Source organism: Tursiops truncatus, chromosome 3 (genome assembly GCF_011762595.2).
Source record: "Tursiops truncatus isolate mTurTru1 chromosome 3, mTurTru1.mat.Y, whole genome shotgun sequence".
Classification (NCBI taxonomy): Eukaryota; Metazoa; Chordata; class Mammalia; order Artiodactyla; family Delphinidae; genus Tursiops; species Tursiops truncatus.
In genome coordinates, this window is record NC_047036.1 from 8,669,247 (window position 1) to 8,695,336 (window position 26,090).

General features: G+C 50.0%; 1 protein-coding gene across 1 annotated transcript; it reads left to right on the forward strand.

Moving 5' to 3' along the window:
• The first annotated feature begins 572 nt into the window (after window positions 1-572).
• On the forward strand, window positions 573-24,271 carry ROPN1L (rhophilin associated tail protein 1 like). The gene is made up of 6 exons (XM_004315143.4): window positions 573-853; window positions 1,163-1,337; window positions 5,416-5,539; window positions 6,726-6,887; window positions 17,110-17,285; window positions 21,208-24,271. The coding sequence occupies exons 2-6, from the start codon at window positions 1,207-1,209 to the stop codon at window positions 21,302-21,304; spliced, it is 690 nt and encodes a 229-aa protein (XP_004315191.2). The 5' UTR covers window positions 573-853; window positions 1,163-1,206; the 3' UTR covers window positions 21,305-24,271.
• Window positions 24,272-26,090: the final 1,819 nt, after the last annotated feature.

The window sequence follows — 26,090 nt, forward strand, 5'->3', positions numbered from 1 at the left end:
CAGCAGCCAGCCAGGAGACCCCTAAACTAGGTAGGATTCACACCTTGTACGCTGCCCTGGTCAGCATCCACCAGAATGGAACAGTTTCTCCTACCCCTGGACCCAAAACTATTGTATCGGAAAAGGTAGCTTATTTTCTCCTAGACCCGATTAGATTGGCTCAACCGTCCTATCTTACTTAGGAAAACAAGTTAAATAGAATCTTCTTTTAGCTGGAAACTGCCCACTGTCTAAACTCTTAAGCGGCTTTTGAACTGCCAGTGAGTTCACTAAGTGGTGCCGATTGGGCCACGGGAACAGCGCTTGCGAAGGCGTCGAGGTCAGACACGTCTAGGACAGACACGTCAGTCTGGGAAGGCAGGGGCCAGATTCCTTCAGGGAGGCCCGTGCTGCGCGCACACACCAGCCTCCAGGACTTTAATGGCTTCCTACCTTGGAGTCTACGAGGCATCTCGCTCCAGAGCTTCACGGAGGCCATGCCAAGGAAAGGGGGGGGGGGGGTCCTTTGGGAATTCGCCGCTCACATTTGGCAGTGGGAAATCTATCAAAAGGCCCTTTCCTAAGGGAAATGTTCCGCTCGTGCAGCTGTGAGCTATCTGTTAAAGCAGAGGGGGCGCCGAAGCCACACTGCTCAGGCGCGTTCCGCCCCCTCCTCCAGCACCGGCCTGAGGCCGGCTTCGGCTCGGGTCCTGTGCGCGTGCGCGACGCCAGAGGAGCAGGGCCCGCGCGTGTCTCGGTTGCCTGGATACCGCTGCGAAGCAGTAGCTGCGGCTTGCGCTCCAGTTGCCGTGTCGCGGCTGTTGCTAGAACTGGCGGTCGGTCCTTATTTTACGAGGAGCCCGAGAAGGAGCGGGTAAGAGCCCTCGTCGGCCGTCCGCGCCTCACGAAGCCGGCCTCTCGGCCCGCCCCCAAACCTAGGATTCCGGCCGGGCCCTGGCCCCGGCCCCACCCCAAACCCGGGGAAAGGCGGGCGGCCAGGCCTGGCCCAGTTTAAACCTGAAACCCCGACCTGGTTCAGGATCCCGGACCTCGGTCCCGCCCTAAACCCCCGTCCTCCCCCAGGCTCCAAACTCCGGACCCGGGACCCCGGGCCCTGAGCCCCGTGGCCGTCGCGTCTCCCCCGCGCCCCAGGCTGACCAACCCTCCCTTTCTCGACCCGCAGCACACCTTGATTCTTCCCAGCTTGGTCCTGGTCTGCGGAGAGCGATGCCTCTTCCCGACACCATGTTCTGCGCGCAGCAGATCCACATTCCCCCGGAACTGCCGGACATCCTGAAGCAGTTCACCAAGGCTGCGATCCGCACCCAGCCCGCCGACGTGCTGCAGTGGTCCGCGGGGTAAGCGCCCCAGGGCCAGCGCCTGGGAGAGCCGGCCCGTCCCCGTGCCCAGTCGTGCCTAGTGAATCCTTCCTGGACCAGTGGTCCAACGCTCGGGACACTTAGGGTACCGGCAAAACTTTCACTTTAGCATTGGTGGTATCTACACCTTAAAGTATCATCTAGGAAACATCATGGTTTTATTGACCACGAGACCAGAAATTACTGCAAAGTGCTCATTTATCTACAAAGCAATGACAGCTCCATTGTTGGAGAGTGGTATTTATGCAGGTAGACTAAAATTTATAAAACAGTTACACTGGGTAAAAAGTTTCTGCATTGTGTTACAAAGTCAAACTATCACAGTTTCTTTATTTGTGAAATGATTTTTACAAGGAGGAATCTTATGATTATGTTCCTTGTCTTCAGAGAACCCTCCAGGATTAGGTACCTGTTGAGTTTATTGGAACCAGAAGGTCTGGTTCACGTTGGGGTAACCATCCCAAGGCTGCTATAAGGTCAAACTCTGCCCAGCTTAGTTCACAACACATGAATCTTCGCAGTTTCTTGCAGCAAACATTCTAACCATTTCCAGGAACAGACATTAATACTTTAAAAGTCACAACTCAACAGACCTTAGAACCATTAAAATAAACCCTGTTGATTTTATAGGAAGGTTCTTTGTCCTTTTTCAGTAAACAAATTCAGACTCGGAAACTCAATTTTGTGGTCCCAAGAATCAGTATAAATTTAACTTAATATTTTTTAGTAACTAGCCCGTCAAATTTTGCTGACCTTCCCTAAACCGTGTGACCAAAGTGAATTAGTTTCCTATGACTGCTGTTAACAGATAACCACCAAACATGTTGGCTTAAAACAAGAAACGTTTATTCTCTTACAGTTCTGGAAGCCAAAAGTCCAAAATCAGTTTCCCCAGGCTACAGTCAAGATATTGGTGGGACTTTGCTCTCTCTGGAGGTTCTAGGGAGAGTCTGATCCCTCCCCTTGCCTTTTCCAGCTTCTAGAGCTGCATTCCTTGCGTTGTTTGGCTCCTGGCATACCTCCATCGCCAATACTGGCATCCTCACATCTACCTCTGCCTCCCTCTTCTAGGGACACTTGTGATTGCATTTAGGAACCATCCTGATAAGCCAGGATGATTTTCCCATCTCAAAATCCTCACTCGGGCTTCCCTGGTGGTGCAGTGGTTGAGAGTCCGCCTGCCGATGCAGGGAACACGGGTTCGTGCCCCGGTCCGGGAAGATCCCACATGCCGCGGAGCGGCTGGGCCCGTGAGCCATGGCCGCTGAGCCTGCGTGTCCGGAGCCTGTGCTCCGCAACGGGAGAGGAGGCCACAACAGTGAGAGGCCCGCGTACCGCAAAAAAAAAATCCTCACTCAATATCTGCAAACTCCCTGTTACCGTGTAAAAGAAGATCCACAGCTTCCAGGATTAGGATGAGGATGTCTTTGGGGCCCTTACTGCACCTGCCACCAGAAGCTACTGGTTAATCCAGCACTTTGCCTTCTGACAAATGCTTCTGTCTATTGCTTCTGAAAGACTCTCTCAAGGTTCTTGCCCAAAATTGTGGCCTCTAGTATTAACCATTATTCAAGCCTAAATAAGAGATACAACTGATTCATAAGAGTTTATTTGTTCTCTACCAAACATTCCAAGATTTAATCTTTTTTTTTTCTTGGAACATTACATTTGGTAACACTTTAGAGACAACTATTTTAAGCTTCACTTTAATTTAAAAGGCTTAATCGAGAAATTTCTGAATGTTCCATGCAGCTAATTACTCTTAAGAGCAGTTTTGGAGTTTAGGAGAAAAAGCAAGCATTAGTCATGTGTCCCAACTCTCTCAGAACAGAATCTGTTAGGGAGAGATGTCATCCAGAAGAGGGTGAATTGGTCTTTGAAAGATTTCGTAGTGATTGGGGTTAAGACAAGGCAGAAGAGGAAACAGCGTATAACATGAGGGCCACGACAGGAAGGGAAAAGCACCGGAAAGCAAAGCAGAAAGCCAGGGTGCGTCTGGAAGAGACTGCTGTGGAAGGTTCCAGCACGCATTCAGGGGAGGGTTCTTCTCAGACGAGCCTCACCCCCAGCCTCTGCCACGACGCAGCGGCTAATTGGCTGTACATGATGATGTCATTGAGTCCTGAAGGCTTGTGCTCACGTGCGCCTTATATTCGAGGGCATGTGACACAAGTTGGCCTGGCCACTCAGGCAGGCTTCCTCCACCTCAGCTCTATGGCTGCTTTGGAGTGACATCTCTTTGGGGGGCGTGGGGCTGTCCTGTGGATTAGAGGGTTCTTGGCGGCCTGCTGACCTGCCCCCACCAGGTGCCAGAAGCACCATCCACCCCAACTTGTGGCAACCAGAAGTGTCTCCAGACGCTGCCAGTGCCTTCCTGGGGAAGGGGCGCTGCGCTAGAGGCTGGGCCGAGCCTGGTGATTGGTTTGGCGCGTGGTGAGGAGTAAAGTCCGCGAAATCGTTGAAAACCCTAATTCGGAACATGGCAAAGTGAAGCACCCCCTCAACCTGGCCCTGTAGGTCTTGAGGTCCACTTTTGTCTAACTGCCTGCCTTTTAGCTTTCTCTCAGACTATTAAATTCACAAAATATGACTGGACTTGTCCTAAAAGCGTGAAAACAAAGTCAAATTTGAGGGGTGGAGAGAGAAGAAGGGGATGAGATATAACATTTCTGTTAGCCTAACAAATACCTATTTATCTACATTTTGTTACATCAGAGATGTCTCTATTTACTCATATCTTTTTTAAAAATTTTATTGGAGTAGAACTGATTTACAGTGTTGTGTTAGTTTCGGCTGTACAGCAAAGTGATTCTATCCATTCTTTTTCAGATTCTTTACCCATATAGGGTATTACAGAATATTGAGCCGAGTTCCCTGTGCTCTACAGTAGGTCCTTGTTGGTTATCTGTTTTACATAGAGTAGTGTGTATGTTAATCCCAAGCTCCTAGTTTATCTCCCCACCCACCATTTCCCCTTTGGTAGCCATCATTACTCATATCTTTTATTTTTATTTCTTTTTCGGTACACAGGCCTCTCACTGCTGTGGCCTCTCCCGTTGCGGAGCACAGGCTCCGGACGTGCAGGCTCAGCGGCCGTGGCTCACGGGCCCAGCCGCTCCGCGGCATGTGGGATTTTCCCAGACCGGGGCACGAACCCGTGTCCGCTGCATCGGCAGGCGGACTGTCAACCACTGCGCCACCAGGGAAGCCCTACTCATATCTTTTAAGTTATTACCTGTGGCCGTGGATGATTTAGTGTTTTGTTTTCCTGGATATGTCATTTCTTTGATGGAGGTAAAATCGTGGGGGCAGCAAATGATGTGGCTTCAGCTGCCGGCCCCGGCTGACACGTGCCCAAGGGGAGTGAGTTTCACAGAAGGACCCTGCCTGGCACCCTGCCCCCCTCCAGCCAGAGCCCAGGTGTACACCCCCTCCTGACTTGTTGCCCCAAACTGTCTCTGTGCCCCAGCTTATTCCCAGTTTAAGCAGTAATATCCGTGTCCCAGAAAGGAACAATTAAGGGAAAAAAATACTAAAAAACAAACAAACAAAAAAAAAACAGGCAGGAAAAGTGAAGGGTAGGGGGAGGTCCACACCTGACTTAGCCAAACAGTGATTTCCCTGCTCCGGGTGCCTTAGAGCTGAATAGGCGCAGAGATGCTTGAAATCAAGCCCCTCAAAAAGCAAGGCCAAGACCCTCAACTGTCAAAGTGGCATGACGGACCATGACCTTGCACTCGGGTCATGCAGGGCCCCGACCTCCACATCCCCTGGCAGTCTCAGGACTCTGATGGCGTTCGCTGGATAAGTGTAGCACCTGTTACCAGGGCCCTGAGACCGGGGCTGCCATTGTCCATGCGGTGCAGATAGAGAAACTGAGGCACGGGTGGAGGTGAAGTCGGAGAGCTGAGTGGAGGAGCCAGGACAGGAGCTGGGCCAGGGCACCCAGCACTGTCCTCCCTCATCACTGTCGCCCTCTGGGTTCATTGACAGAAGTACATGAATTCAGGGGCTGGTTGTGTGCTGATGAGCCTTCAGAGATGTCTGTCGTTGTTAGGTATTTTTCAGCTTTGTCAAGAGGAGATCCACTTCCTGTAAAAGACAGAATCGAAATACCCATGGCTACTCAGAAAACAGACACAGGCCTGACTCAAGGACTCCTTAAAGTTTTGCACAAGCAGGTATAAGAGTTTGCTATCAGTCAGCTGAACTTGAGATAAAACGCCACAGAAAGCTCCGTGCAAGCCCCGCCTTCCCTGCAGTAAACCTTCAAGGTTTATTCAAAGAAGGAATCTTGGATTCAGGGCCTTTCTCTGGTTTAAAGAACCCAAGATAGCTACTCATGATTATATAGAAATATAATTTCTTTTAAATACCGAATTCAGATGCAAGAGGTTGCTAGACTAAGAAATATATCTGAAAATATGAAATTTTAGACATGGGAGTTGCAAGATCCTTCTTGAAATATGTGTTTGTAAAAACTATGCTGACATGATAATCCGCCACCTTCTTCATCTGAAAGACAGATTGCCCTCGGGCGTCTGGCTTCCAGCCCTCCTGAGAGCCCTCGAGACCCACCATCTCACTTGGAAAGTTCATAGAAAGTGTATTTTATCTGAATGATTGGGCTGTGTTGCTAAAAACAACCTCAGTGGTATAACCCTGAGTTTTACAGCGACTCGTCCCCATTCTACATCTCGAAGTCCTGTGTTCCTGTTCGGGGTGCAGTGACTTCTGGAAACGAGATTTTCCCATTTCTAGTTTTTCTAGATTTTTCCCATGTCTAGTTTAAGGGAAAACGAATAATCACTGCAAGGGGTAGTTTGGGAAAAGACATGCTAAAGTTGCTCAAACCTCTTTCACGCAGAATATTGCTAGCAGATCACAGGAGTTACCAGTTTTCATGAAGTTGTCTAAAAGAGTAGAAGGAATAAATTTATTTTCAGTGTTGAGATTTACCCCATTTAACTGTTAGCATGTTTCAGGGTTGGATTTTATTTGATTTATTGGAGTTTTATTTGTATTGTGAAGTATTTCAGGCAGACAATAGAGAATCATGTACGCCATGTCTGTGTGCCCATTTTATTAAGTCATAACATTATGCCATGTTTGTTTCCCAGTCCTTTTTTCTCTTGAGAAGTAACTTGTTGCCAGTCTCTAGTTCCCAGCCCCCTTCTCTGCCTGTGCATCCCCTGTCCCCAGACACACACATCCCCCCCTCCCCTCCCCAGGGCTAATGGTGCAGTGAATTCAGAGTTCATATTTGAAAGGGGATGGGTGCTCTGTTTAAGTCTTCAAGAACGTTCTATTACTTCTTGGGGCTTTTAAACTTAACGTAGATTGTGTCATGCTGTGTTTTCTAAACAGTGTAGCCACAAGGAATATGTGGAATTAGCAGATCTTGAGCGGAAATGGAAAAATCTGTGCCTGCCGGTAGAAAAATTCAGAGCTCTCTTGCAGTTGGATCCTTGCGAAGACAAAATCGAGGAGATAAAATTTTTAGCGCTTGGATGCAGCATGCTTGGTGGGGTACGTACCTATAAGTAGCATATTAATAATTCTGTGTGCTCATAGGCCTGGCTTAAAAATGATTTAGGTGTTTCAGTAACCGAAGCAACACTTTCATTACTTTAGTAATCTTGTCTTAGAAAAGCAATTTTTTTCAGATGTTTATTGTATTTTAGGCTTATAGTTACTTTAGTTTACAGAAGTTAAGTACTTATGAATGCCTCAATTTAAAAGATGTTAACAGTAGACAAACCATACAGATACTGTTAAAATGTGTTTAGTTTTTAGAAGAGAATGCATCAGTGACTTTTATTAAACTACATGTCACTTGGTAAATGATACTATGTTGCCCTCATCTGTGCAAAGAGGCATAAGATTATTTTCTATTTTAGTTAAAATCTGTTATTAGTAACTAATACTGTAGATACCTTGCTGATGTTAAAAAGTATAACTCATACAACTTAGGAATGAAGACACAGGGAATTCCCTGGTGGTCCAGTGGTTAAGACTCCGCGCTTCCACTGCAGGGTGCATGGGTTTGATCCCTGGTTGGGGAGCTATGATCATCCCACAAGACAGGTGGCTCGGCCAAAAAAAAAAAAAAAAAAAGACGACGAAGAAGAAAAAGGAATGAAGACACAGACGTCCCTTAAGGGAGGTGGGTGTGGTAGGGAGGGGGTGGAAGTCTAGAATCTCTCCTTAGCCTTAGTATTTGAGTCACCCTGTGAGACACACGGGTCAAGTGCAGGGAAAGTTACCACTTTAAGTTTGTGAAGAAAGGGGTTGAGAAAAGAGAGCTAGCTCCCTTTACTGCAGAGACGAGCAAAGTTTGCTACCCTCTCCCTTCAGTCTTTGGACCCCAGAGCACGTAACTGGCTAACTCTTAGTCCTCACTTCATGGGGTGCCCTCGTCTCGGGTCCACGCATCAGCCTCCTTAATTCTGTTTTAACTTTTAAGAATTACTTTATGTAACACTACCTTGCGTGACCACTAACACAACTAAACCACTAACACAACTAACCTCCAACCCGTCCCCCTGCCTCCCACACCTGAAGCATCAGCTCCCCTGATCTCACGCTTCCCATTGATCCCATATGGACCCCAAGAAATACATCATTTAGTTGGTTTTAACTTTATGTTGTTACTAATCTTCTGGAACTTTTTTTCACTGCCAAGTAGATTTCTCTTTATTCATCTGTATCATTACAGACGCTGTGGTTCATTCATCTCCTCTGCTGTGTGAATATAGTGCAATTTACTGGTTCTGTTAGTGGTCCCAGCGAGAACCTCTGAAACCCCAGTAAAGTCGGGTGTTAGGCTAGTCGCTTCCTTTTGCTGTGTACCTGCCCACACGTGGTGTTTCCGGTCAGCCATAGAGAAAGCGGTCAGCCCTGGGCTGGACACCTCAGACCAAGTTCCCTCCTCTAGGCTCAGAGGCCACCAGGGAGAATCCCAGCGGGGTTTCATTGGAGGAAATTTTTTTTTAAATAAATTTATTTATTTTTGGCTGCATTGGGTCTTCGTTGCTGCGCACGGGCTTTCTCTAGTTGCAGCGGTCGGGGGCTACTCTTCGTTGTGGTGCGCGGGCTTCTCATAGCGGTGGCTTCTCTTGTTGTGGAGCATGGGCTCTAGGTGCGCGGGCTTCAGTAGTTGTGGCACACGGGCTCAGTAGTTGTGACGCACGGGCTTAGTTGCTCTGCAGCATGTAGGATGTTCCCGGACCAGGGCTTGAACCCGTGTCCCCTGCACTGGCAGGCAGATTCTCAACCACTGTGCCACCAGGGAAGCCCTATTGGAGGAAATTTTATGTTGCTTTGTTCATCTGGAACTCTGGAAGCAAGATTTTAATAATATAAAATAAATAACTAATATTTGATTTTATGGTTTGCTCCTCTAAACTTAGTTGTGAAATTTAGATTTTTATAATGATGAGAAATTAGACTATTTCATATTTGGGGATCCATCTTTGTAATTTCTACCTCCCTACTCAGGAGAATCAGCCATTAGATTTCAAACCAAACCAAGCCTGTTTTGTAAGATAAGACCTCTTACTGTGTGTGGGGTGTGACACTAGATGGAGACATTTGTTAAGGATGGAGCTTCCTTTCTGAAGTGACTGCTGGGGAAGGGACAGGGAAACAGCACACACACGCTTCTCTATTCTTCCTATAACGTGTCACTTATCCCCGTCAGCCAGTGTGGGACCCTGGCCTGTCCCCTGAGGAAGCCACCTCTGTCAGGAGTCTTTGCTGTTGGCCTTTGACTCTCTCCTGGTGCCAGTGGCCCCCTTCTCACTGTGGAAAGCGGGGAACCTTTCATACTTTCATATCCAGGCGAAGTTCGCAGCCTGAGATGCCAGCTCTGCCCTGGCCTGCCCACCCCCGTACCCCGAGTGCAGGGCTGACAGCCGTGCTCTGGGTCCACGGGGGCCAGGAGGAGCCAGGCCCAAGGCGGCACTTGTTTTGTTGATGCACCGAGTGCCCGCATTGGCGGGGTAGCTTGGAGATGCCCCCGGAGCACAGTGCTGTGACTTCTGGGAGATGCTTCTTCATCTAATTTGGCATCTTAGCATTTGTCTTTACGCTTAAAAAAGAAAACCTTCACAAAGGAGCAGATGAAGAAGTGAAGCGAGGTGAGGAGGACGCTTTCGTGGGTCACTGCTGTCCACCTCGTCGCACACAGGACTTCTGTGAAATTGGACGCTGGTCGCTCTGCCTGGACGTGTCGTAGCGACTCCTGCTGCCCCGCCCACTCCACGGCGTCTCACGGCTTGTGGCTCTTCAGTTGCTCTTCGGAGCCACTCTAGTCAGATGAACCGAGTTCTCTGCAAAGATTGGAACCTCAGATGTCTGAGCCACGCGCGTCGTTCACCCTCTGTTCCTTCCAGGGACGTCTGTCGGTGTGGCTTTTTGTGGGCCTCGCCCTGAGTGCCGAGCGTCCCGACAGCCCCTGCCCGTGGAGGGACGTCTGGTACATCATCGAAGCCCCGAGCGCTGCTCTGGTTCTCACATCGACGCTTCAGACGGGGTGGGGGAGCGTCAGGGGCCGGCCGTGTCTGTGGGCACCTCTCCCTTGCCGGGCGAAGCGAAAACAAGTCTGTGTTGTGACCTTCACCTTAGGTTTCTGCAGCCCCATCAGGGGTCCTAAGCATTTAAGAGGTGGATCAACATTTGTCATCTGTTTTTTTAAGTATGGACATCTTTTTTGTAATGTAAAAACTTGTGGCCCAAGTCCCTATTGCACCCACACACGACTGACAAAGCCCGTAATGACAAACTACCCACCTGCCTCTGGTTCGGGTTTGAAAAGCCTTTGCACTTCATTCACGAGAGCATCCCTCCGTGTGTACAGCTGCCAACATATGCGCGTGTCACGTAATTTCCCATCAGAACGTACTGCTTACGAACGGCCAGCGTTTCTAGGGTTCTTACCAGGTGCGGGAATGTTCGGAGCCCTTTGTCTGTTTTCTCTTTTGTCCTCCCAGCAGCCCTTGGAGGAGAGTCCTGTTCTCCGAATCGCAGGGTGGCGAGCTGTGGGCAGAGGCTCGGCGCCTCAGGTGGAGGTGGTCGGGCAGGATTCGGACTCAGACCACGGGCTCCGGAGGTGCCGCCACCGGTAGACGCGGGGGATGGAGGGGCCCCTGAGGATACCCCTGTAGCCCAGGGAGTGCGCCGCCCTCAGGTTGGGACACCGTGTCAGAGAGTAACATCTCCTAGGCCTTCCCACTGATACCGTTTTATGTCCTCACGTGATCCGCACCCCAGAAATCTTTGTGTCAGCCTCCCAACAGCTCTGGCTCTGGACCAGCTGCAGTCTGGCCGCTCTGCCCGCACGCGCCACAGAGACTTCTGCTGCCCCGTCCACTCCACGGCGTCCACTCCGCCTGTTGGGTCAGCTGTCTGTGACTCGTCGAGATGCCCTGTGCGCTGCAGGCAGCACCTGGCTCGCTCTCGGCCGCTCTCCCCAGGGCCCCCAGTTCAGGGTCCCGCTGGGCCTCTCAAGTCCATTCTGAGACGCCCACCCCTGCGGCCAGTGCAGAGATGTGGCCCTGATGTGAGTGCAGGCGTCCAGCCGCAGGCACGTTTAGGAACTGCCTCTGCTGACCAAGCAGCTGGTCGTGGGCCCCCGGGCTCGCTGCCCCACAGGCTGAGCGTCTCCTCTGTGGGGAAGCAGGGGTGGGGTTGGCGGATGCTGGGCCTGGTAGCCCCTCCGTCCCTTCAGCCTGATGGACTGGCTTCACTCCAGCACCATGTCCGGCCAACTGGAGAATGTGTGTCTCCCTGCGGCACCGGCCGTAATCCCCAGGACCACGTTGTAAATTAGGAAAGCTGCGAGGATAAGGAAACAAAAAGGGTCGCAGGCTTTTTAGTTTTTAACATCTTGATTGGAGTATAATTGCTTTACATTTTTGTGTTAGTTTCTGCTGTATAACAAAGTGAATCAGCTATACGTATACATATATCACCATATATCCTTCATCTTACGTCTCCCTCCCACCCTCCCTATCCCACCCCTCTAGGTGGTTACAAAGCACCGAGCTGATCTCCCTGTGCTATGCGGCTGCTTCCCACTAGCTATCTGTTTTACGTTTGGTAGTATATATAAGTCCATGCCACTCTCTCACTTCGTCCCAGCTTACCCTTCCCCCTCCCCGTGTCCTCAGGTCCATTCTCTACATCTGAGTCTTTATTCCTGTCATGCCCCTAGGTTCTTCAGAACCTTTTTTTTTTTTTTCAGATTCCATGTATATGTGTTAGCTTATAGTATTTGTTTTTCTCTTTCTGACTTACTTCACTCTGTATGACAGACTCTAGGTCCATCCACCTCACTACAAATAACTCAATTTCGTTTCTTTTTATGGGGAGTAATATTCCATTGTATATACGTGCCACATCTTCTTTATCCATTCATCTGTCGATGGACACTCATGTTGCTTCCATGTCCTGGCTATTGTAAAGACAGCTGCAATGAACATTGTGGTACATGACTCTTTTGGAATTATGGTTTTCTCAGGGTATATGCCCAGTAGTGGGATTGCTGGGTCATAGAGTAGTTCTATTTTTAGTTTTTTAAGGAAACTCCATACTGTTTTCCATAGTGGCTGTGTCAATTTACATTCCCACTGACAGTGCAAGAGGGTTCACTTTTCTCCACACCCTCTCCAGCATTTATTGTTTGTAGATTTTTTGATGATGGCCTTTCTGATTGGTGTGAGGTGATACCTCGTGGTAGTTTTGGTTTGCATTTCTCTAATGATTAGTGATGTTGAGTGTCCTTTCATGTGTTTCTTGGCAATCTGTATATCTTCTTTAGAAAAATGTCTATTTAGGTCTTCTGCCCATTTTTGGATTGGGTTTTTTTTTTTTTTTTGATATTGAGCTCATGAGCTGCTTGTATATTTTGGAGATTAATCCTTTGTCAGTTGCTTCATTTGCAAATATTTTCTCCCATTCTGAGGGCTGTCTTTTCGTCTTGTTTATGGTTTCCTTTGCTGTGCAAAAGCTTTTAAGTTTCATTAGGTCCCATTTGTTTATTTTTGTTTTTATTTCCATTTCTCTAGGAAGTGGGTCAAAAAGGGTCTTGCTGTGATTTATGTCATAGTGTTCTGCCTATGTTTTCCTCTGAGAGCTTTATAGTGTCTGGCCTTACATTTAGGTGTTTAATCCATTTTGAGTTTATTTTTGTCTGTGGTGTTAGGGAGTGTTCTAATTTCATTCTTTTACATGTAGCTGTCCAGTTTTCCCAGCACCACTTATTGAAGAGGCTGTCTTTTCTCCATTGTATATTCTTGCCTCCTTTATCAAAGGTAAGGTGACCATATGTGTGTGGGTTTACCTCTGGGCTTTCTATCCTGTTCCATCGATCTGTATTTCTGTTTCTGTGCCAGTACCATACTGTCTTGATTACTGTAGCTTTGTAGCATAGTTTGAAGTCAGGGAGCCTGATTCCTCGAGCTCTGTTTTTCTTTCTCACGATTGATTTGGCTATTTGGGGTCTTTTGCGTTTCCATACAAGTTGTGAATTTTTTTGTTCTAGTTCTGTGAAAAATGCCAGTGGTAGTTTGATAGGGATTGCATTGAATCTGTAGATTGCTTTTGGTAGTAGAGTCATTTTCACAGTATTGATTCTTCCAGTCCAAGAACATGGTATATCTCTCCATCTGTTTGTATCATCTTTAATTTCTTTCATCAGTGTCTTATAGTTTTCTGCATATAGGTCTTTTGTCTCCCTAGGTAGGTTTATTCCTAGGTATTTTATTCTTTTTGTTGCAGTGGTAAATGGGAGTGTTTCCTTAATTTCTCTTTCAGATTTTTCATCATTAGTGTATAGGAATGCAGGAGATTTCTGTCCATTAATCTTGTATCCTGCAACTTTACCAAATTCACTGATTAGCTCTAGTAGTTTTCTGGTAGTATCTTTAGGGTTCTCTATGTATAGTATCATGTCATCTGCAAACAGTGACAGCTTTACTTCTTCTTTTCTAGTTTGGATTCCTTTTATTTCTTTTTCTTCTCTGATTGCCATGGCTAAATCTTCCAAAACTATGTTGAATAAGAGTGGTGAGAGTGGGCAACCTTGTCTTGTTCCCGATCTTAGTGGAAATGGTTTCAGTTTTTCACCATTGAGAACGATGTTGGCCCTGGGTTTGTCATAAAAGGCCTTTATTATGTTGAGGTAAGTTGCTTCTATGCCTCCTTTCTGGAGAGTTTTTATCATAAATGGGTGTTGAAAGCTTTTTCTGCATCTATTGAGATGATCATATGGTTTTTCTCCTTCAATTTGTTAATATGGTGTATCACGTTGATTGATTTGTGTATACTGAAGAATCCTTGCATTCCTGGGGTAAACCCCACTTGATCATGGTGTTTGATCCTTTTAATGTGCTGCTGGATTCTGTTTGCTAGTATTTTATTGAGGATTTTTACATCTATGTTCATCAGTGATATTGGCCTGTAGTTTTCTTTTTTTGTAACATCTTTGTCTGGTTTTGGTATCAGGGTGATGGTGGCCTCATAGAATGAGTTTGGGAGTGTCTCTCCCTCTGCTATATTTTGGAAGATTTTGAGAAGGATAGGTGTTAGCTCTTCTCTAAATGTTTGATAGAATTCTCCTGTGAAGCCATCTGGTCCTGGGCTTTTGTTTGTTGGAAGATTTTTAATCACAGTTTCAATTTCAATGCTTGTGATTAGTCTGTTTATATTTTCTATTTCTTCCTGGTTCAGTCTCGGAAGGTTGTGCTTTTCTAAGAATTTGTCCATTTCTTCCAGGTTGTCCATTTTATTGGCATAGAGTTGCTTGTGGTAATCTCTCATGATCCTTTGTATTTCTGCAGTGTCAGTTACTTCCCCTTTTTCATTTTAATTCTGTGTTGTAGGCTTTTTAAAACTGAGATTTGGAATCAGTGCCGCTGTGTGACCCTGAGCTCAGGCCACAGGGCAGGAGAGAGACCCCCATGGTCCTGACTCTGTTCAAAGGGTCAGTCAGGATATTGTCCACATTGCTATTTTCCTGCAGCTAAAAGGGACATGGTGGGAGCTGTGAGGTGGCTCATGGTGTCGTCACGAGAGCAGCTGTAATTCTGAAACTGGAAAAACCCACGGAACTGGCGCTGCAGATGCTCAGGAGGCCGCAGCGCCCGTGTTTCTCACGCGTCTCCACTTGGATTTGAGATCCGGCTCAGGCGTGCACTCTGGGCTGCAGACAGTGCAGCCACCTCCTCCTGGACGAATTTCCAACCAGGGAATAATGGGCAGGCGGTTGGAGAAGGGGGCGCTGGCCAGGGAGGGGTCCGTCCTTGTGGCTGGTGAGCCAGTAGCCTGACAGCGCACAACCCTTGGAAGTGAGAAATCTGTTGTAGGAAACAAAGTCCCCAAACCAGGCAAGGTGCCTCATGAATCCTTTAGGGTGTAAAAATTGCTGCAAATCTTTTTGCCAGAAACATCAACACTGGTAATGTCATCTCGCCTTTGCAGAGGGAAGTGATGCCAGAACACTTTGATGTGTTTTTTCCTTAAATAGCTCTTCCTCGGAAGCGCTGGAACATCAGTCACCCAGCGCTCCTGTGCAGGCTCCTCGCCAGCTACCTCCCCCCACCGCCCCAGGTCCCACCCTCGCGACGACTGCCCTCCGCTGTGTGGGCTAAAACAGCAGCATCTAATGTAGCAATGCGTCCCTGAGACGTTTCAAGCAAGGAGCCAGTAAAATACACAATTTTGTTTTCACCAAGTCCTCCCTCAGGACAGCCTATCGGGGGCCCGGCGTGGGCAGTTTTCCTTGGAGAAATGAATGCCGTCATTTTTCTAACTAGAGCATCGTTCTGCCCGCAGAGTTGGGCTAACGTCAGGACTGCGCCATTGCCCCAGCCCCGCCCCAGTGCATTCTGTCTCAGCAGGGCTGTCGGTCGGGGTGGGGCATGGCTGGTAGCTTTGCAGACGCCCCGAGTCCCAGCTGATGGCGATGGGGGAAATGTGCTCCTATGGTCCAGCCGAATGCCTGGAACCCAGGCACGTGTAAGCCCTGTCACTCGCTCCCTGAGCCAGCCCAGTGACTGTTGGCGGTGGTGGAATGTGGTGGTCACGGCCAAGCTCAGGAGGTTGGCTGCCTGCGTCCCGTCCCAGCTGGCTTACCTGGGACAAGTTAGCCTCTCTGGGCCCCCTTGGCCTCATCTCATGAGGTTACCGTAACGAGTAAATGAGATGCCAAGTCAGGCTCTCAGAGGGTCCCTGGGACGTGGAGGGTGCCAGCCATTCGCAACTTCTGTGCAAGAACCTCATTTCAGTCCCCCTGCCTTTCCTCTCCTGCTGCCGGAAGCACAGGTGATTTTTCTCTGATATTGACCATGAGAACCTGGTCCAGCTCCTGGTGCTCGAAGAAGCAAGCGGCTGTGTTGTAAGAGGACCTCAGGGAGACCCCCGTGTCGGGAACTGCAGGCAGCCTTTCAGAGCTCAGGGGGGTCTCCGGCCAACAGCCAGTAAGAGTCCAGCCCCATTCCAGTCCTACAGCCCCAGGGAGTGAGTTCTGCCCTTCCCTAAGGGCGGCTGCAAGTGGATCCCTCACCAGTCGAGCCTCTGGATGAGAACCAAACCCTTGCTGCCACCCGATTGGAGCCTCACAGAGGGCCCGGCGAAGCAGTGCCGAGGCTCCTGACCCGCAGACACTGAGAGAGAATGAATGTGTGGTTTAAAATTTACACAGACTGGCTCCGGCCCTTTGCGTGTCCCTGAGGCCATGGGATGTACTTCCCCCACAGTCACTGTTCTGGTCAAGCAGGTCTGCATGCGACTTTCCCTAAACCTGCACCTTTCCCCTGGGGACTGTCCTCTGTAGCCATCCCACCGGTTTTTTCTTGCTGTTTCTCCTTGTGAGTGCAGCCCAGATTCATTCCCACGGGAGCTTCTCTGGAGGGTTCTAGTCTGTCTCCTAGGCTTGCTGTCTGAGCTCTGTCCTCCCTACAGTGGCAGCTGCTCGATGTTAGTGCCACCAGGGATGTCCCAAGTCATTCCCCTTTTTTAAAAAAAAATTTTAATTCTTTTATTTTTTTCCTCATTAGATTTTTTTCTATTAAGGTATAGTTGATTTACAGTGTTGTGTTAATTTCTGCTATAAGAGTCATTCCCATTTAACGTAAGATCAAATCTGGGGGCTTCCCTGGTGGCACAGTGGTTGAGAATCCGCCTGCCAATGCAGGAGACACGGGTTCAATCCTTGGTCCAAGAAGATCCCACATGCCACGGAGCAACTAAGCCCGTGCACCACAAGTACTGAGCCTGCGCTCTAGAGCCCGTGAGCCACAACTACTGAGCCCATGTGCCACAACTACTGAAGCCCGCATGCCAAGAGCCCATGCTCCGCAATGAGAGAAGCCACTGCAATGAGAAGCCTGCACACTGCAATGAAGAGTAGCCCCCACTCGCCACAACTAGAGAAGGCCTGCGTGCAGCAACGAAGACCCAATGCAGCCAAAAATAAATAAAATAATTAACTCTATTTAAAAAATAAATAAATAAAATCTGGGAATCAAATTTTTTTCAGGCCAATTACAATACATCTCGATCAACCCTTTTCTTTTTCTTTCTTAAGGCAATTATAAATTCCCCTAGTTCTTAATTCACACCGAGAGGATGTACTTTTGAGAGAACTTCTGTAAAATGTACTCAGGTGTTTATTCTGCTGCTGTCTTTCCTTTCAGTTTAGTGAATCCTGGTAGTAACCGTTTCTCCACCTGGTTTGTGGTGTTTCTAGTCATTGAACACTGCCATGAAGCACCTGTGTGAGATCCTGACTGCTGACCCCGAGGGGGGGCCTGCGCGCATTCCCTTTGAGACTTTCTCCTACGTCTACCGTTACCTGTCGGGACTCGACTGGGATATATCTGCATCAGACACGGAGTCCTACCTCTCCTCTCTGAAGAACAGCATGTAAGTGCTCGAGGGCCCAGGAACGCAGGTGTCTCGGTGGCGGGACGACTTCTTTCTTCCCATTCTTCTCTGCTCTCAGATTACGTGGTACCCGGGAATCCGGCCTTTTGTAGAAGGCAAGGCGGCACACACTGTGCCCCGAGGTGTCACTCAGTGATGCTGAGGATACCCGGGCCTCGGGAGGCTGTGCCGGTCTCTGCAGACTTCAGAGGAAGACAACTTATCTCGTCCTTAAGAAACATGTATCCAAAACGCATCTTGATTCTTAAACACGGGATGTCACATGGTTTAAAACCGGGGCATGTTCAAAAGTAAATACATTTCTCAACAATGAAACACCGAATGGGTCCCTGCAGGTGGAGGGCGTGAGTGAGGAGAGACCCCGTGCCCTCTGCCCTCCCCCGCCCCGTGCTGTGCTGCCTGTGTGTGGGGTAGGGGGACGCGGGGGAAGGGCCACCCCTCTACGGCGGGGGGACTCGGGGGGAGGGCCTCCCCTCTAAGGGGGGCGACGCAGGGGAAAGGGCCGCCCCTCTAATGGGGGAGACGCGGGGGGAGGGCTGCCCCTCTGGGCGGGGGAAGGGCCGCCCCTCTAACGGGGGGGGGACGCGGGGGGAGGGCCATCCCTCTGGGCGGGGGGACGCGGGGGAAGAGCCGCCCCTCTAACGGGGGGGGGGGACGCGGGGGGAGGGCCGCCCCTCTAAGGGTGGTGACGGTGCTGCTTCAGGCAAGCCAAGAGGGAGGAGGAGGCCCTGTGATGAAAGGGCAGCACCCCAGGCTGCCAGGCCTCCCAGTGCCGCCAGGCCTCCCAGTGCCGCCTCTGTGCCGGGATGTAGTCGGGGGTTCAGATCACGAGAGAGCCAGCACTGGGAGCTGGTGACGGTGACAGCTCCGCCGCCTGGCCCCTGAGAGCCCACGCCCGGCAGGCCCATCCCAACCTCCCAGGCTCGGTGCCCTCCACCGTCCCCAACCGCCCACGTCTGGGGTGCCCCGGAGCTGACCTCTCAGCCCTCCCTGTCCCTTCCTCCCCTCCTCCCTTCAGAAGCGCACCCCCTTGAGGACCCGCCACCGGACTGGGCCTCCAGACCCCGTCCTCCCATTTTTCCTCCCTCTGGTCCGTCATCCACCGACGTGGCAACCTCTCCCCTCCCCCTCGAAGCTGCGGCGCCTCGGTCTCTCTCCGCCTCTCCACACACCTGCGGCCGGCCCCGCACTCTGACCTCTCAGACCTCCGTCTGGCGGCCGCGGTTCCTTCATCCTCCTGGGCCTCCCCGTCTCCCCAGACACCACGACTCCCTGGCCCTCTCCTCGCCCGTCCCAGGGGAATCTGCCCGCTGCCAGCGGTCGCCCCTCCCTGATCCTCCTCTTTCCTGAGCCCCGCCGCCCCGTGCCGCCCGCTCGTGCCGCCCGCTCACCGAGGACGAGCCCGAGGGGGGGCCTGGCGTCCTGCTAAAGCCGTCTGACCTGGGGACCGCCCCCTGCCCCTGCTGCCGTCCCCGACCAGGCCCCAGAGCGGCTCACACTCACGCACTGACCAGAGCCCTCCTGTCCCCCTCCCTGTGGCCAGCCTCCGAGCCCGGCCCTCCGTTCCCCTCTCCTGTCCCCTCCCGCGGGGACCCCAGCCCCTCCTGGCACGCGGCCCCTGTCTGGCCGCTGACCTCCACACTCGGATGTCACAGCACCCGCTCGCCCTCTCCTCGGCCGTCTAGGTGGGTCCGGTGCACACGTCAGGCTTATTAACACGTCCCAACAGAACTCCATATCCCCCGGACCTTCCCCTCCGCAGTTCTGCTTCCCCGCTTGTGGACCGCGTCACCGTCCCCCCACTAGGTCAGGACAAGACGTGGGTGACTCTCGACGGAAGCCCCTTCCCCCCGACCCCTCCCCCCGGGACCCGCCGCTGCCCCTGGTTCTGGCCCCACCGGCTCTCCCGCCTGCACCTCCCCAGCTCGGCCGTTCCCCACACGGCGGCCACCGTCCCCGGGAATGATGACTCGAGTCACGTCCCCGCCACGCCTTCCCGGCCTCTCGCGCCCAGGGGCTGATTCCTGCCCGACCCGCCACCGTTTGCCTGGTGAGCGCTGCCTGTGCGTCTCTCCCGCCCGCGGCGCTTCAGCCACACGCCGCCCTGGGTTTGGAGAAGACAAAGCTTGCCCCGACTCCAGGCCTCTGCCCTGGCCTCAGACACCCCGCCCATCTGCACAGCTGCCGAGGGTCCTCAGCTCAGCAAGGCCTCCCCTAAGGGGCTCTGCCCATGAGGCAGCACCTTCCGCCCTGGGTCCCACCGTGAAGCCGTCTTCCGTGCTGTGCGTGGAGCACAGCCATGCGGCGGGTTCAGCAGCCTGGGGTGGCGTCTGCACGCGGAGCGGTGCTGGGGGGACATCGGTGAATGCACCCCACGGGTGGTGGAGATGGCGGGACACGGGAGCCTCTAAGGAGTTCGGGTTATGTCTGGTGGCACTAGGGATCCATAGAAGGTCTTAGGGAGCGTGGTGGTGAATTTTGGTTAGAAGACCCCTTGAGCAGCAGATGTAGGGGACTAGCTAGGAGGTTTCTGCGAAGGTCTGGAAAAGAGCTGACAAAGAAGCGAGAGGCTTTTTAGTGCTGCTTGGATTTGGGTGGCTGACTGGAGGTGAGGAGTGAGGGGAGAGAGCCTTCCAGGATGCCCAAGTGGCTCCCGCCCGGGTGGATGTTTGTGTCTCTCCCAGGAAGGACCTGGGGGCGGCAGTACTTGTGAGTTGATGGGCCTGTGGCGGGGTCGGGGCGGGGGGTGCTGCAGGACGTGTCAGGGAGCTCAGACCCAGGCTGGGATCCTCCCAGGGGGACGCCGGGCATCCCAGTATGAGGAGAGCACCAAGGGTGGGGCAGCGGGAGTCCAGCCTTTTTGAGGTGGGGGCAGTGAGTAAGGAGGACCTGAAGCAGGAAGAGTGAAGCGGGGGAAGTGACGCCAGGAAGGGCTTGGGGGAGGGGGCGGGCAGTGAGGGGCCTTGTCCAGAGCGGCAGACCCCAAAGCTGTCCCTTACGCTGGCCACAGAGGTCACTGTGCCCCTGGCACCGGTGATTTCCGAGGAGTGATGGGGACAGAGGAGCTGAAGTGTGGCCTCCAGCTACCCACGTGGGTACAGCTCACACTCCCAGGAACGGGGAGATAGGCTTGACCTCCACAGGGAGGGGCTGAAGGTAAAAAGAAGGGCATTTAACTGCCGGCTGGGAGGTCGGGGTTTATAACCTGGTGTTTGAAATACAGACAATAACGGGATTCCCCTGCTCCGGAGCAGAGGATGGTCCAATCCCCATCCTCTCGGCCTGTTGCCAAGCGGCCACAGTGGGAGGCTCTCCCACAGGTGTGGTTCCCCTCGGCCCGTAAGAGATGGTTCCTTTTTACGGTAAAATATATTTTAGAACCGCTAACTTGTGTTCCTTTTACTTTTAAATATGAGCCCTCAAGACAGCTCTAATTTTCCCACTGATGTGGGAAATCAGCATTGTTACAGTTCAGTGTTTTTACATCTACTAAGTTGCTAGTAGAAATTTACTAATGTTCACCATCTTTTATCTATAGATAAAAAATCAAAAGATATACTCATCAGTGCCAAAGTTTCATAGACTTAAGACAGTCCTTTGAGTTTTACTGGACCAATGCTTAAAATAGAAAGATACTTTTGTTATACTAGTGACTAAAATTTGAGTTGTCAATAAAGAAAAAACTGCAAACATAGTACTGAGTTTTTCACCTAGAAAGATATGTGCGTTTTTTGTAAAAGAGAATAGAGTGCTTTATTTTTAGAGGTAAGAATTACTGATTTGAGACCATAAATTATCAATTTTTTAAGGTAAAACTTATAAATTATACTGTATTCCATAAAAATTGTATTGTGTGCAGTAAGAAATTACTAATAAGTGTCTTTATCTGTTTCCAATTTAGAGACTCTAGAAAGGATGGCATGATAGGACTTTCAGATTTTCTTCGTTCTAAAAAGGAAAATGTAGAAAACCTCGAAAAGAAAACTCAGAAGACATAGGCCATTAATACAGAGAAGAACACATTTTAATGTCAAAATAGTGTTTTTTAAAATCTTGGCATCAAATACAACTTGTCATTAACCACATGCATATGTAGTGTGAGTTTTTCTTTTAATGGAATGTGACCAGTGCATCATGGGGCCCTATTTAATGATTATTCTTCACCGTGTTCTCCTAAGAACCTTAATGCAAAACATTCACAGCAGTGAAATGATCTGAGTAAAACAATGTTTGGATGCTGCAGAGTAGGAAGGGGAATGGGCAGTTTAAAATCAGCTGTATCTCTTCTTCTTTCAAAACTCCTGAGCGTCAGGAAGGCAGATGCCCCCTGCTCCCTGGCAGCCACACCTAAGGCTCCCTGGGAGAAAAGTCTTCCGCTGAAGCTGGGTCTTCTCTGTGACAGGAGGGCCTGAAGGACTCACTGGCTGGAAGCGCATCCGTGGCTGGGAAGCAAACTGGACCATCAACTTGGACCAGCACTTGGTCCACTGGACAGAGATAAGCCTTGAGATCCTTTATTTGCTCTCTTGATACCAAGTCCTCAAAATGACAGTGTCAATGAATACATCTCAGGTTAGTTTTCTGAGAACTTGGGAATGTTTTCTCTCTGCAGATTTGTTACCATGCTAGTAAATTTTATCGGTGTTCAAAGACTTGTGAAAACCCAAAGTTAGGAGATGCAGTTGTTATCTAAAGAAGTGTGTCATTTTTTGCACTGAAAGGTGTGAAGTATATTTTTCATCTGGACACTAAGCTACTGTATTTGAGATGATCGTTTTCCTGGACTTACAGTCACCCTTGCAGTGAACAGACAATATAGAGAGACTATTCATAAAATTACAAGAAACTTTTCAGAGTTGGAGTTTTAAGAGCTTTTGCAATTTTTGAGTTGCTTTAAACCTTCTCAAAGTTTGATTTCCCCAAAGAATTTAAGTATTTTTCTCCTTCTAATCATAAAGCCTCCATGCACGGGGGTAAGTGGAAAGACACCTTAGGTTTTGTATGAGTGCAGTGGTAAGTCGTGTGGAGTGACCAGATGTGTGCAGGGGAAGCACTGCAGCAGGAAGGGGTGTGCAAAGGAAGACACAGAAACGGTACTTGGCCATCCCGTGCACCTGACACAGACCCGACAAAGGCGCAGAGGGTTTTGTGTTTTTTTAAGCCAGACAGTCAACCACCTCAGGAGGCACATGTGAGGCAGAGAGCACAGGACACTTGCATGTGACAAAGAGAAGAGATGTTGGCCTGCTATCAGGGGACAGAAAAGGGACAACTTAATATGATGGATGGATTCATAGCCGCTCTTCAGAGGGCACCACGAACGGAGGGAGGACTTGGGAGAGGCTCCCCACCCGAACTGGGGGCGGGGGGCGGCTCTGGAGAGTGACCTGCCTGCGGGGTTTGCAGGGACTGAGCTGCCTGAAGTATCACTGGACCCACTGGAGGTCGGCAGGGTACCCGGGTGAACAGACTTCTAGACTGCCGTCCAAGTTGGGTGTGGAACTGACAAGGAACGTTGAGGTATAAAGGCCACAAAGTAGCATCCTCAGGGAATATTGTTCCAATGAACCCTTTCTGAGGAAGCTGCTAGAGAGTTTCAGACAAAGAGATTGGGGAGGTCAACGTAAGGACCAGTGTATGCGGAATGTATATTTCTCCGTAGAACGGAGACTAAATGATGGTGATAAAGGATGTGCTATCGTGTATAATGGCTGTGCGTGCTGACAACACAGGGACATAATATCTATCGAATATCGGAGACTGGGGGGTCTATATGACAAGAATCAGCTTACTGTCTGATTGTCATATAATTATTAACCAGAAGTAAACTAACATTCATATCAGATATCTGGGGGATGGAGAGGGAAGAAGAGTTTTCTAGCCAATTTCAATACTGATTATTGTAGAGAACCAACACACATAGCCTGAAAAGAAAAGACTAAGGATATTATCTAGAGATACGTACGGTAATCATTACAGCAGAAATACAAGCCTTCTTAAACACCAGTATAAATAGACAGGTGGGTAGGTAAAAAGAGAGAACCTCTGAAAGCTGAACCAAAAAATAAAAAATGTTTACGTCTAGGAGGGAGGCTGGGAGGGAACAGATGGAGGAGGCTGGAAGCTAGTCTTCTCTGAAAGTCCCTTTTTGTTGATTTTGGAATCCTGTACGTATTTTACATAATTATAAAACAAAATTACATTTTAAAAAATCCCTGAAAATTGAAAGTAAAATGAAACCGATGAACTTGGCTGTGTATCAAGTCGGTGGTGTAACCACAGGAACTATTCCAAGTGACTTTACGACAAGTCACTTGAACCTTCCTAGTGGGATATACAGTAACAAACAAAAGTTACAAAACAGTTAAAAATCCCAAATTGTTTTCAGTGATCAGCGTTGGTAGTAATGAGATAAGTGAGTATTTCGGTGTCAGTAAGAACCCAGATTTTTGTCCAGGAATGGAGGAATGAAGAAAGAAAGATAAGGTTAAGTCAAAATCCTGTGGTCCTGAGTTAGAACTGGAGCATCTGTATGAAATCACCATCCATGTCCACTGGAAAGGCCTAGAAGCAGCGATGCATCCAGTCATCGGGGAGTACACCTAACAGCCAGGTGTGGTCCTTAAATCCCTCTATCCATGGAAAGGAGCTGGGGCTCCTTGAAGCAGAACTGATCCGGGTCTTGGGTAGGGAATGTTCAAGGTGAGGCCCAGAACAAAGTGTCGTACTAGCAACAAGCTGTAATGGACTTTCGGGTTCGTGTCAAAAGTCAGGTTGAATGAACTTCCGCTTGCCCAGCTCTTCAGGGATCCACCGCTATGACCGTCCTCCAGCAATACAGAAGATTCCTTGCCACTCTGGCTGGCCCCCCGGGGTTACACCGTTTTCTCCATTTCCCTCTAAAAATGTGCTCTCTGGAGTGGGCCATGAATCTCTAAACAGACTCCACGTCAGAGAGGAGAGGGCCCCTCCTGTGCGGTCGCTCCCCAGGAGCCAGGCCTGCTGCTTCCCAGAGGACCCTGCCGCCTGGCCCAGCGGGAAGGCAGGTGCTCAGCCATCAGAAAGTCACCAAGTTGGCCTCTCAGAGCTGCTTAAACAAGGTGCTCTTCTAGGGGCCTGAGGACCAAGAGCGGGCCCCTCCCAAGCTTACAGGGGCAGGGCCCATGACTACTTTGGGGCCTGTTTGCTAACAAGTGTCTGTCCATTGGGCAGAATTGGGGGTGAGACTTGCTTTCACTGTAACTGTCTAGTCGGGGGGGGGCTACGGGGGGGCATAGAGCCTGTACCTCCTCTTGTCGCTGGAGGCCACCCCCCTTCACCAAGAGAGCCTCATCAGATTGCTGACCAGCCAAACTGGCTTAGGTCAAGAAGATACATTTGGGTGGAATTTTATAAGACTGAGAATAGATGAATATTGCTGTAAATAAACTTGCTAATGGGGACATCTGAACTCAAAAGACATAAATCAGGGGATACTGTTTCACCTTACCAAAAAATCACGTGTTAACACAACACTGTAAAGCAATTATACTCCAATAAAGATGTTAAAAAAAAAAATCATGTGTTTCAGTAATGAAAGAGAATGAAGTGGGTAAATGGATAAACTATGGTACATCCAGACAATGGAATATTATTCAGCTCTAAAAAGAAATGAGCTATTAAGACATGAAAAGACATGAAGGAACATTAAGTGCATATCACTAAGTGAGAGAAGCCTATCTGCAAAGGCTACATGCTGTATGTGGGACATTCTGGAAGAGGCAAACTACGGAGACACAAAACATCAGTGGCTGCCGGCGGGGCGGGGAGCAGGGGGGCGGCGATGAACCGGTGGAGCACAGAGGATTTGTAGGGCAGTGAGAATCCTCTGTATGTTACTATAACGATGGCTACACGTCCAAACCCATAGACTGTACACCACCAAGACTGGCTCTAAGGTAAGCTGTAGCCTCTGGGAGATAAGGATGTGTCAGTGGAACAAACGGACCTTGGTGGGGACGTCAGTGGTGGAGGAGGCGTGCGTCTGTGCAGGGCGCACACGGAATGAAGTACTGACTCCTGCTGCAGCGTGGGTGCCCATAAACCATCCTGCTGGCGAACAGGCTCTGGGGTTTGTCCCTGGTCTTAAAAAGCAGATCTTTCTTAAGAATGACTTTGTCGTGGAACTGGAAATGGCGTTCCCTCAAAAAATTTTCAGTCCCCGAAATCGTTTTGGTCAGTTAAGGCTCTGTCAGGGCCCTAAAGTTCAAACAAAAAGAACTTGACCCAGAAATATGAACTTGCCTTTGTCTAGTTGATGCCACCTGAACACATAGGTCATCTGCTGGGGGCGGGGGGGGGGGGGGGTTTGCGACCAAAATGCAAGTTCTGTTTCTGAGGGTAAAGGCACGTCTCAATAGCCAGACCCAAGCTGGGTTTCCAGAATGTTCTTTAGAGTTGACTCTGGATCAGCAGAGTTGAAGGTGGATATCCCTCTAACGATGGTCCATAGGATGTCCCAGCGGAGGATACTGAAGCCGATCCCACACCCGGACGATGGTGCTGTGTCCCTGTCCCTCCGCCATCAGGCTGTAGGGTCTTCCTCTGGGTCACTCTCAGCCTGGCTCCAGCCCCTCAGAGGCTGGGCCCCTCGGTTGCCTGCCGCCGCTGGGGTCCCAAGTGCCCAGAAAGGCTGGGCCCCATCAAGGTGGAGGGTGAACTAACTTTGCCATTAACAAAGCATAAGGGGAAGCCACTTTTCTGTCCCATTTTTGCTGAGAGCCTCAAGTACCACGTTCCAGCACC